This window comes from Pristis pectinata, chromosome 20 (assembly GCF_009764475.1).
Source record: "Pristis pectinata isolate sPriPec2 chromosome 20, sPriPec2.1.pri, whole genome shotgun sequence".
Lineage (NCBI taxonomy): Eukaryota > Metazoa > Chordata > Chondrichthyes > Rhinopristiformes > Pristidae > Pristis > Pristis pectinata.
In genome coordinates, this window is record NC_067424.1 from 36484531 (window position 1) to 36497687 (window position 13157).

Consider the following 13157-nt stretch of genomic DNA (forward strand, 5'->3'; position numbering starts at 1 on the left):
TGGCCTGAATTCTCGCACCATCCGTAACTGGCTGAAACCTCTTGCGTTCCCTCGCAACCCTCAGCCATTCCACATACACACAAAATAAACTAAGCAGTAAACAGGCCTTGTTGTCGGGAGGTCTTTCTGTCTCCTGTGTGGCCCAAGGTCAGCTTCAGAGTATCTGCTCAGAAGTCCCGGGGACCGGAGATGTGGAGCTGCCACTGGGATCTGTGGCCGAGGAACGAGCTTTCAGTGGATTCAGTGCAGGGTTTCCTGGTGTGTGCTGATCCGTCTGACAGGCCTCCACCATCACAGCCACAAAGGCTGGGCCACCAGCTGCCTCGAGTGGTCCTTGGGCCTCCTCTACCTTGACAGGGAAAGGTGGGAGAAACGCAGCAAGCATTAGCACTGCCCCACATCTCACTGCGCTGGGTGAAGGAAGGCCTGGCTCTTCTACCTTGTTCCCCAGAGTTGGCATGTCAGTAACCTCTAGCCTCTTGGCGGTCCCTCTCCATGGCATCTCAGTACGGTTTAAGTTCGCCTGGACCCAGGAGTCCTCGAGAACCAGACACTGCTCTGATTGCCCAGCATGGCAGGAAGCCTCAGAGGAAACTCCAAGGTAGCACCTGCAGGTATGCAGAGTGTGGCTGCCACAGGGTGTGATGGACCTTGTGAGAAGAATGCCTGATAAACTGCCCAAATTACTCTTGGATCAGTTCAGATGGCCATGCAGCTTGGTGTTGGAGGTTAATGAATGATGGGAAAATATAACTAATGAAGACCATGATGAAGTCCACCACCAGCACATCCACCCAGAAGTTGCCCTCCAAGCCACACACTATCCTGACTTGGAAATATATCGTCATTCCCTCACCGTGGCTGGGTCAGAATCCTGGAACTCCTTTCCTAACAGCATTCTAGGCATAACCACACCTCAAGGACTGAAGCGGTTCAAGAAGGCAGCTCACCACCTCCTACTCAATGCTGGCTCTGCCTGTGAAGCCCATGTCCCTTTTATGAATTAAAAAAAAGTTTACTGACTAATGCTAAATGTTCAAATCTCTCTGGTAACCTTGGCATCATAGATTCATGGAGAAATACAGCATGGAAACAGGCCCTTCGGCCCACTGATCTGCACCCATTTACAGGAGTTTGTACGTTCTCCCCGTGACTGCGTGGGTTTCCTCCGGGTGCTCCAGTTTCCTCCCACATTCCAAAGATGTACGGGTTAGGAAGTTGTGGGCATGCTATGTTGGCGCCGTAAGCGTGGCGACACTTGCGGGCTGCCCCCCCAGAACACTAATGCAAAAGATGCACTTCAATGTGTGTTTCGATGTACGTGTGACTAATCTTATAGCAACTCCATTTTATTCTCCCCACATTCCCGTCAACTCCCCCCAGATTCGACACTCACCTGCACACTGAGACCAACTAACCGATCAACCCACATGTCTTTGGGATGTGGGAGGAAACTGGAGCACAGAGAAAACCAACACAGTCACGGGGAGAACATGCAAACTCCTTGCAAACAGCAGCAGAAGTCGGAATCGAACCCGGGTCGCTGAGCTGTGAGGCAGCCACTGTAACGCCCCTTTAAGATCTTTCTTTTGTCCAATCCATTCCTCCCCACCTTCTCTGCAACTTGAAACACTTTCCCAGTTTTCCCGACGGATCTTTGACCTGAAACGTTAACTGTTTTGTTTTCCACAGTTGCTGCCTGACTTCCCAAGTGTTTCCAGTATTTTGTTTACATTTAACATTACACACTAGCTGGGGAATGGGTCCTCAGTGGGATTTAAATACCTGTGGAAAGGTCAAGAAGCAAGGGAAAAGATGACTTGGGAGCTTTTCTGTCCTGACCTTCCAGTGACAATGGGAGATGGATCAACATCGAGGCAAATGAGTCCGTCAGGCACAAACGTCACTCAGATTAATAAACTGAGAGGGGATTGAATTTCAGTGTTCATGGTCATGTCTCTCATCAAACTCGACAGGAGATATAGTTAGAGGATTCTTCATTAACTTTCCTCAAGTGTGACCTTGATGTCACTTACAGAAAGGACCTTCACAGGGACCAGTAAAAGTGGGGAGGAGTATGGGGGCAGTGAACTCTGAGTGGTGACATACAACTCCCATCCTGAATGATATACAGTGTAACACCAGCTTGTGAGCAATGTCATAAAGACATACAGCATGGAAACAGGCCCTTCGGCCCAACTGGTCCATGCTGACCAAGATTCCCATCTAAGCCAGTCCCATTTGCCCATATTCCTGTCCATGTACCTGTCCAAGTACCTTTTAAATGTTGTTATTGTACCTGTCTCAACCACTTCCTCTAGCAGCTCGTTCCATATACTGACCACCCTCTGGGTGAAAATGTTGCCCCTCAGGTTCCTATTAAATCTCTCACCTCTCACCTTAAACCTATGACCTCTAGTTCTTGATTCACCCTATCTGTGCCTCTCATGATTTTATACACCTCATTCTCCTGCGCTCCGGTGAAAACAGTCCCAACCTGCTCAATCGCTCTCCGTAACTCAGTCCCTCGCATCCTGGCAACATCCTCGTAAATCTCCTCTGCACTCTTTCCAGCTTAATGACATCTTTCCTATAACAGGGTGATCAAAACTGAACACAATATTCCAAATGTGGCCTCACCAATGTCTTGTACAACTGAAACATAACTTCCTAACTCTTGTACTCAATGCCTTGACTGATGAAGGCCAGCGTGCCAAATGTCGTCTTCACCACCCTATCTACCTGCGATGTACAGACAGTGTAACTCTCCCCCCGAGTGACACATAGACAATGTAACTCCCCCCATGAGTGACGTACAGACAGTGTAACTCCCGTCCCAAGTGACATACAGACGGTGTAACTCCCTCTGTGAGTGACGTACAGACGGTGTAACTCCCATCCCAAGTGACATACAGATGGTGGAAACAAGTTCTGTTCTTGTCTCCCATTACCTCTTCACCAAGACAGTGCCGTGCCAGGACTACTGCCTCTTGCTGTTCTGTCTTGTTTGTGTTCTCTGAGGTAGGATTGTTCACTGGGCAGCTTGACTTCCACCCTAGAAAAGTCAGAACAGCATACTGGTGACTGCAAGACCCCAGCGCAGTGGATGCTTGACTCGACTAATGGCATCTGGTGGGCACTCACCGCAGGCGGACAGATGGACACGAGCCACAGACGAACTGATGGAACACATGCCACAGGCAGACTGATGATGTTCACCACTGGTGGACTCACAGGCGTGCAACACAGTCAGACCAATGACATGCGACACAGGTGGACTGAGGGACTGTCACTACAGGTGGACTTATGATGCACGTCACAGGTGGAGTGGTGGAACTCACTACAGGCAGACCGATGACGTGCCACAGGCGGAATGAGGGACACTCACATAGGTAGTCTGTGGGACACTTGCCATTTGTGGACTGAGGGGCAGTCGCTGTCGGCAGACTGATGATGGACATCACAGGCAAACTGACGCACACTTCAGGCAGACTGGTGGACGCTCACTACAGGCAGACTGATTGACAGTTGCTACAGTCAGACTGCTGGACATGTCCCAACATCGACTTATTGATGAACACGGGTAAATGGGCCTGTAGTGATTCTGAACACCATGAATGGTCAACAAACAACTCTCAGCAGTGTATACCTCTTAGCAAGGAGATAATGTCAGACAAAGTACACCTGTGGCAACAGTCCCTCAGTCAGCCAATGGCAAATATCCATAGTCTGCCTGTGTGAAATGTCCATCAGTCAGGCAAAGTAAAACGGAAAATGCTGGCCAAGGGCCTCCGATCTGAAACATTAATTCTTTGTCTCTCCAGAAATCCTGCCTGACCTGCTGAATGCTTCACGCATTTTCCCTCTCTTTTTCTAAAGTGAAGGGCCTTCACCGACACCATCCAAGGAGCTCTGGAAATAAAGAGCACCATCACTTTGTCCCTTCACACAAAAGCACTGGAAACATCTACACCAGATGTGATGTCCCATCACCTAGTGACACGGGGTCCCCTCTCAGTGGAAATGAGGGACCAAGTGCCTCTGTCCCACCACCCAGGGGTGACTGGGAATGAAGATCACAGTCACTCTCTCCAACCAACCAGCATCCCAGCTGGGGAATTGAAATTCAAATAATTACGTGAATCTGGAATTTAAAGAAAAAGTTAGTTTAGTGATAGAATTGATGAAACTTCTGGGTTGTCTTAATCACAGAATGAATCATGGAACAGTTAGGAACAGGAGGCCATTCAGCCCAACTCTACCAGAATAACTCACTAGTTCCACCCCCTGGCCTTTTCTCTGTCACCTTGCAAACTTTTCTTCACCATATATTTATCCAGTTCTCTCTTGAAGGCCACAGTGGAACCTCTCTGTCGGTTCCAACCCCTCATTATTTTATATACTGTTATCAAATCTCCCCTCAAGGCTTCTCCTTTGTAATGAAGAGTCCCAGCCTCTCTAATCAGTCCTTATAACTGCAGTCCCACATTCCATATGACCATAAGGCCATAAGACATAGCAGCAGAATTAGGCCATTCGGCCCATCGAGTCTGCTCTGCCATTCAATCATGGCTGATTATTTTTCCCTCTCAACCCCATTCTCCTGCCTTCGCCCCGGAACCTTTGACGCCCTCACTAATCAAGAACCCATCAACCTTCGCTTTAAATATCCCCAATGACTCGGCTTCTGCAGCCGTCTGTGGCAATGAATTCCACAGATTCACCACCCTCTGGCTAAAGAAGTTCTGTTCTGAAGGGATGTCCTTCTATTCTGAGGCTGTGCCCTCTGGTCCTAGACTCTCCCACTACTGGAAATACCCTCTTCACGACGACTCTATCCAGGCCTTTCAATTTTCGGTAGGTTTCAATGAGCTCCCCCCTCATCCTCTGGGCCTGTACTCACTGGAGCTCTCAAACACTCATACATTAACCCTTTCATTCCTGGGATCATTCTTGTAAACCTCCTCTGGACCCTCTCCAACACCAGCACATCCTTCCTTAGATATGGGGCCCAAAACAGCTCACAATGCTCCAAATGTGATCTGACCAACACATTATAAAGCCTCAGCATTACATCCTTGCTTTTACATTCTAGTCCTCTCAAAACGAATGCTAACACTGCATCTGCCTTCCTTACTACCGACTCAACCTGCAAGTTAACCTTTAGTGAATCCTGCACCAGGACTCCCAAGTCCCTTTGCACCTCTGATTTCTGAATTTGCTCCTCGTTTAGAAAATAGTCTGTGCCTTTATTCCTTCCACTAAAGTGCATGACCGTACACTTCCCAGTGCTATATTCCATCTGCCACTTCTTTGTCCATTCTCCCAACCTGCCCACGTCCTTCTGCAGACTCCCTGCTTCCTCAACACTATCTGCTGCTCCGCTTATCTTTGTATCATCCGCAAACCTGGCCACAAATTCCGTCATCCAGATCATTGACATATAATATGAAAAGTAGCGGACCCAACACCGACCCCTGAGGAACACCACTAGTCACCAGCGTCCCCATTGATTCCCACTGTTTGCCTTCTGCCAGTCAGCCAATCTTCTATCCATGCTAGTACCTTTCCTGTAATACTATCTTGTTCAGCAGCCTCTCTTGCGGCACCCTGTCAAAGGCCTTCTGAAAATCCAAATAAACGACATCCACTGACTCTCCTTTGTCTACCCTGCCTGTTACTTCCTCAAAGAATTCCACAGATTTGTCAGGCAAGATTTTCCCTTAAGGAAACCATGCTGAATTCAGCTTATTTTATCATGTCCTTCCAAGTACCCCAAAACCTCTTCCTTACTAATGGACTCTAACATCTCACCAACCATTGAAGTCAGGCAACTGGCCTATAATTTTCTGTCTCCTTCCTCCTTCCTTTCTTAAAGAGTGGGATTGGAATTGGTTTATTATTGTCACTTGTACCGAGGTACAGTGAAAAACTTGTCTTACAAACTGATCGTACAGGTCAATTCATTACACAGTGCAGTTACATTGAGTTAGTACAGAGCACATTGAGGTAGTACAGGTAAACAGTACAGAGTAAAGTGTCACAGCTACAGAGAAAGTGCAGTGCAGTAAGGTGCAAGGTCACAACAAGGTAGATCGTGAGGTCAGAGTCCATCTCATCATATAAAGGAACTGTTCAATAGTCTTATCACAGTGGGGTAGAAGCTGTCCTTAAGTCTGGTGGTACGTGCCCTCAGGCTCCTGTATCTTCTACCTGATGGAAGAGGAGAGAAGAGAGAATGTCCCGGGTGGGTGGGGTCTTTGATTATGCTGGCTGCTTCACCAAGACAACGAGAGTTAAAGACAGAGTCCAAGGAGGGGAGGCTGGTGTCCGTGATGCGCTAGGCTGTGTCCACAACTCTCTGCAGTTTCTTGCGGTCCAGGGCAGAGCAGTTGCCGTACCAAGCTGTGATACATCCAGATAGGATGCTTTCTATGGTGCATCTGTAAAAGTTGGTGAGAGTCAAAGGGGACAAACCAAATTTCTTTAGCCTCCTGAGGAAGCAGAGGTGCTGGTGAGCTTTCTTGGCCCTGGCTTCTACGTGATTTGACCAGGACAGGCTGTTGGTGATATTCACTCCCAGGAACTTGAAGCTCTCAACCCTCTCGACCTCAGCACCATTGATGTAGACAGGTGCATGTACACCGCCCCCTTTCCTGAAGTCAATGACCAGCTCTTTTGTTTTGTTGACATTGAGGGAAAGGTTGTTGTCATGACACCATTCCACTAAGCTCTCTATCTCCTTCCTGTACTCCGACTCATCGCTGTTTCAGATAGGGCCTACAACGGTGGTATCATCTGCAAACTTGTAGATGGAGTTACAGCAGAATCTGGCCACACAGTCATGAGTGTATAGGGAGTAGAGTAAAGGGCTGAGGACGCAGCCTTGTGGGGCACCAGTGTTGAGAATAATCATGCCGGAGGTATTGCTGCTTATCCTCACTGATTGCAGTCTGTTTGTTAGAAAGTCAAGGATCCAGTTACAGAGGGAGGTGCTGAGTCCTAGATCTCAGAGTTTGGTGAAAATAGAGTGACATTTGCCATTTTCCAGTCCTCCTGAACCATTCTTGACTCTAGTGATTCTTGAAAGATCACTACTAATGCCACCACCATCTCTAAGGCTACCTCTTTCAGAACTTTGGGGTGTAGTCCATCCGGTCCAAGTGACTTATCTACCTTCAGACCTTTCAGCTTCCCAAGCACCTTCTCCTTAGTAATAGTGACTACACTCACTTCCGCCCCCTGACTCTCTCGAATTTCTGGCATGTTGCTGGTGTCTTCCACAGTGAAAACTGACGCAACATACTTCTTCAGTTAGTCTGCCATTTCTTTGTTCCCCATTACTACCTCTCCAGCATCATTTTCCAGCGGTCTGATGTCCACTCTTGCCTCTCTTTTACTCTTTAAATATCTGAAAAAACTTTTGGTATCCTTGTTTATATTATTGGCTAGCTTTCCTTCAGATTTCATTTTTTCTCCCCTTACTGCTTTTTTAGTTGCCTTCTGTTGGTTTTAAAAGCTTCCCAATCCTCTACCTTCCCACTGATTTTTGCAATATTGTATGCCCTCTCTTTTGCTTTTCTGCTGTCTTTGACTTCCCTTGTCAGCCACGGTTGCTTCATCCTCCCCTTAGAATGCTTCTTCTTTGGGATGAACTGATCCTGCATCTTCCGAATTACTCCCAGAAACTCCTGCCATTGCTGCTCTACCGTCATCCCTGCTAGGGTCCCCTTCCAATCAACTTTGGCCAGCTCCTCTCTCATGCCTCTAGTTACCTTTACTCACCTGTAATACCGATACATCCGATTTTAGCTTCTCCCTCTCAAACTGCAGGGTGAATTCTATCATATTATGATCACTGCCTCCTAAGGGTTCCGTTACCTTAATCTCCCTAATCAAATCTGGTTCATTGTACAACACCAAATCCAGAATTGCCTTTTCCCTAGTGGGCTCGACCACAAGCTGCTTTAAAAAGCTATCTTGTAGGCCTTCTACAAATTCCCACTCTTGGGATTCAGTACCAACCTGATTTTCCCAATCTACCTGCATATTGAAATCCCCCATGACCACCGTAACATTGCCTTTTTTACATGCCCTTTTCCATCTCCTGTTGTAATTTGTAGCCCACATTCTGGCTACTATTCAGAGGCCTGTATATAACTCCCATCAGGGTCTTTTTATCCTTGCAGTTTCTTAACTCTACCCGCAAGGATTCCACATCTTCTGATCCTATGTCATTTCTTGCTAAGGATTTGATTTCATTTTTTACCAACAGAGCCACCCCACCCCTCTGCCCACCTGCCTGTCTTTTCGATAGGATGTGTATCCTTGGATGTTTAGCTCCCAGCCGTGATCTTTCAGCCACGACTCTGTGATGCCCACAATGTCGTACCTGCCAATTTCTAACTGCGCTATAAGCTCATCTAAGATAAGATCTCTTTATTAGTCACATGTACATCGAAACACACAGTGAAATGCATCTTTGCGTAGAGTGTTCTAGCACCAGCCCGCATGTGTTGCCGCACTTCCGGCACCAACGTAGCATGCCCACAGCTTCCTAACCCGTACGTCTTTGGAATGTGGGAGGAAACTGGAGCACCCAGAGGAAACCCACGCATTCACTGGGAGAAAATACAAACTCCTTACAGACAGCGGCTGGAATTGAACCCAGGTTGCTGGCGCCGTAATAGCGGTACGCTAACCGCTACACTACCGTGCCTGCCCTACCTTATTTCACATACTGCTTGCATTCAAATATAACACCTTCAGACCTGTATTCACCACCCTTCTTCTCAAATTTGTCTCCATGTTGCCTGAAGTTAAATTCTTATCTTTTTTCTAAATTTTCTGTCTTATTCTTTACTCTGCAGCCTTCAGTAACCTCTCCTGCACCCTCCTTCCCTTTTACTTTATCATACTTTTCCAATCTCTTCAACCCACCCCCTTACTGTTTAGTTTAATGCCCTATCCACAGCCCTAATCATGCGATTTGCCAGGACCCTGGACCCAGTATGATTCCAGAAACTGTTCTCATAAATCTTTTCTGGCCCCTTTTTTAACGCTTTCATAACTTCCTATAATGTGGCGGCCAGAATAGAAGACAATTTGCCAGTTGACGCCGGACCTTGTTTTATAAGGGTACAGTATGACTGCCTTGCTTTTATGCTTTATGCCTTCACTGTTCGAGCATAGACCTGTAGATGTCTTATCAACCACCTTCACCACCTGCCCTGCCACTTTCAAAGACCTGTGCACACAGACCCCCAGGGTCCCTCTGCTCTTGCACCCTTTTAGAACTCCATCCTTTATCCCATTTTGCCTCCCCTCATGCTTCCTACCAAAGTACATCATCTCACGTTTTCTCCACGTTAAAGTTCACTGCCATGTGTCTGCCCATTCGACCAGCCTGCTGATTTCCTTCTGTGATCCACCACTATCCTCATCACTGTTCTCAATACTAACAAGTTTTGTGTCATTCACAACTTCAGAAATTGTGACTTGCACCCCCAAGTCTAGGTCATTAATACTGATCAACAACAGCAGTAACCCCAACACCAGTCTCTGGGGAGTACCACGACTCACCTTCCTTCAGTCCAGTGAAGGACCAACCACAGCGACCCTGGCCCCTGTAACCTGGCCAACATCATATCCAAGCTTTCAATGTCCTTTTTAAGCCAAATGCTTCAACTTTGTTACTAAGCCTGCTAAGTGGAACTTTATCAAAAGCCACATCAACTGTGTAACCCTCAACTCTTTCTGCTATCTCAGTAAAAAAAAGTTTTAAAAGAAGGGCAATTAGTTAAAGATAATTTGCCTTTAACAAATCTGTGCTGGTTTGCCTTAATCCATTTGCCTCCAAGGGATCAATGTTTCTAAAGGTGCTCCTGCCACCGAGGTTAAGCTGACTGGTCTGTAGTTGCTGAGATCCTTAGCCCCTTTGTTTTGAACAAGGGAGCAGCATTTGCTCCTCTCCGGCCCTCTGGTATGGAAGGATTAAAGTTCGTGCCCCATGGAACATACAATTCCCCAATGTCTTTCTGGTTAGGAAACCTGCCACCTTACCTGGCCTTGCCCACATGTGGTAATGTGTTGCCTCTCAACTATCTCCTCAGTTACAGACCTTCAATGATTTGTGCACAAGACGTTTTCTCTCCCAAGCTCTTACAGCATTGTTTCCTGTTCTGCCTTTTCTAAACTGGTTCCACCAACATGAGCAGCAGGCCATTTATCTAAACCAAGTTCAATCTGCTTTTGTGTGGCCACTCCCCAACAGAACTTTATTTTTACACATTGGGTTCACTCTTGTTCCATCCTAATTGCTGCACAAATCCGCAGACTTGTTGACGATATTCTAATCATGAAGGGTAGTGGATTCGGACAAATAACATTTCCTTATCTAGTATTTCAGATTATTACAGATAACACAAGAAACCGAGAATGAAGGAACTTGTCAGGGGCTTTCTGGTTGTTGAGACAGACAATATCTACTGGAGTGAAACACAAGCTGCTGCAGGAACTCAGCGGGTCGAGCAGCATCGGTGGGAGGAAAGGAATTATTGAGACCCTGCACCAGGACTGAGAGTGGAGAGGGAAGATAGCTGGGTGGTGGGAAGGGTGGGGCGAAGGGGGTGGCAGCAGGGAGGGTGATAAGCGGGGACACAAAGGCTGCCAGTGCTGGAATCTGATAAATTAGGAAGGTGACGATGGGAACCATTAAGGGAGAGGTGAAGGGCAGAGGGATCCAGGTGGGAGAGGGGTTCCAGTGGGTGAATTGTGTGGGTGGTAGGTAGGTGGAACCAGGAGGGGGAGGGGATGAAAATGGGTGACGGGAGGGCTGGAGGTGGGTATGGGAAAAGGAACAAAAAAATGGGAGGACTGGTGGTGGATTGAAAGCGGGGGGAAACACACCAGAGGTTGGGTTACCTGAAATTGGAAAATTCAATGCTGCCACTTTAACTCTCTGCCCTACTCTGACCCCTTGTCTCTGACCTCTGACAACACTCCAGTGAAACCCAATATAAGCCTGAGTGTTTTGTAATATCACGGTTCCAGCTGTTTCTTCTCCTTTCTCTTCCTTTTTTATTCATTTCTTTCTCTTTACATCTCAGTGAGCTCAGCTGATATTAACCAGCTCCTCGCCACCCTCTCTCAGCACAGTACCACCACCACATATATCACTCTGTCTCTCTTGGTCGCCACCCTATCGCAGGCTGTTCCCTCCACCTCTCCTCTTTCTCAGCAGCTTTAGCACACTTGGTTTCACACTTTGCACAGTTCTGACGAAGGGTCATCAACCCGTGTCTCTCGCTCCGCAGATGTTGTCTGACCTGCTGAGCAAAGTGGCGATACGGTAGTGTAGCGGTCAGCGTAACGCTATTACAGAGCCAGCGACCCGGGTTCAGTTCCCGCTGCTGTCTGTAAGGAGTTTGTATGTTCTCCCCGTGTCTGCATGGGTTTCCTCCGGGTGCTCCGGTTTCCTCCCACATTCCAAAGACGTATGGGTTAGGAAGTTGTGGGCATGCTATGTTGGCGCCGGAAGCGTGGTGACACTTGCGGGCTGCCCCCATAACACTCTACGCAAAGAAATGCATTTCATTGTGTGTTTCGATGTACATGTGACTAATAAGAAATCTTATTTTATCTTTTCTTATTTCCAACATTTTCTGTTCTTATTTTAGATTTCCTGCATCTGGAGTCTTTTGTTCTTTGGTTTTGTTTTGAGTGACAGATAAACGTTGGCCGGCGAACGAAGATAATTCCAATGTTTTCCACTGGAATAATCTTCACATCTACCTGACGGCTACAGTGGTTTAACCTTGCACTTTGCTGCAAATCATGTTTTAGCACCGGAGTGTCAGCCTGAATTATGTGCCAGCTTCAAACCTCTGGAGTGAACAGCTCACGTTCAACACCATCATCCCCTCAGTATTAATCAACAAGCTCAAAACCTGGGCCTCCCTCTGCAACTGGATCCTTGACTTCCTTATCGGGAGACCACAGTCAGTGTAGATCGGTAATAGCATCTCCTCCTCGCTGACAATCAACACAGGCGCACCTCAAGGATGCGTGCTTAGCCCACTGCTCTACTCTCTCTACACTCATGACTAGGTGGCTAGGCACAGCACAAGTGCCATCTATAAGTTTGCTGCTGACACCTCTGTTGTTGGCAGAATCTCAGATGGCAATGAGGAGGTGTACAGGGGTAAGATAGATCGGCTGGTTAAGTGGTGTCGCAACAACAACCTCGCACTCAACATCAGCAAGACCAAGGAATTGATTGTGGACTTCAGGAAGGGGAAGTTGGGAGAACACACACTAGTCCTCATTTAGGGGTCAGTGGTGAAAGGGTGAGCAGTTCCTGGGCGTCAACATCTCAGATGAACTATCTCGGGCCCAACACATTGATTCAATCACGAAGAAGGCATGCCAGCAGCTCTGCTTCATTAGCAGTTTGAGGAGATTTTGAATGTCATCAAAGATTCTTGCAAGTTTCTATAGATGTACAGTGGAGAGCATTCTGACTGGTTGCATCACCGCCTGGGTTGGAGGCTCCAATGTGCAGGATCGAAAGAGGCTGCAGAGGGTTGTAGACTCAGCTAGCTCCATCACGGGCACAACCCTCCCCACCATCGAGGACACCTTCAAGAGGTGGTGCCTCAAGAAGGCGGCATCCATCACTAAGGACCCTCACACTTGGGACATGCCCTCTTCATGTTACTGCCATCAGGGAGGAGGTACAGGAGCCTGAAGACCCACACTTAACATTTCTTCCTCTCCACCATCAGAGTTCTGAACGGTCCATAAACCCATGAACACTACCTCGTTATTCCTCTTTTGCACTATTTTAATTAATTTATTTTTTGGTAACTTACAGTAATTTTTATGTCTTGCACTGTACTGCCGCAAAACAGCACATTTCACGATGTATGTCAGTGATAATAAACCTGATTCTGATTGGGATTTAAACTCTCAACCTTTTGGACCAGATAAGAGTGAACTATCAGCTGAACCACAGCTGACACTTAGACACAACAACACAAATGATGCCAAGAGCCAAGTATCCAGGCAGTCAAGGACTGTAAACCTGAGGATTATTATTAGACTCCAAGCATGTGATAACTTGCAGGATATTTACAAAACTGAAAGGAGAATAAAAT

At 47.2% G+C, this 13157-nt stretch overlaps 1 protein-coding gene across 1 annotated transcript in view; it reads right to left on the minus strand.

The window, feature by feature from the left end:
* The window catches only part of LOC127581076 (voltage-dependent L-type calcium channel subunit alpha-1S-like), a 136821-nt gene continuing 123664 nt past the window's right edge, over positions 1-13157 (minus strand). The window contains exons 41-42 of the mRNA XM_052035146.1: positions 2952-3055; positions 1-349 (exon numbers count right to left, since the gene is read on the minus strand). Coding sequence (XP_051891106.1) covers positions 155-349; positions 2952-3055 — 299 coding nt within the window. The 3' untranslated portion in view covers positions 1-154. The remainder of the gene's footprint in view (positions 350-2951; positions 3056-13157) is intronic.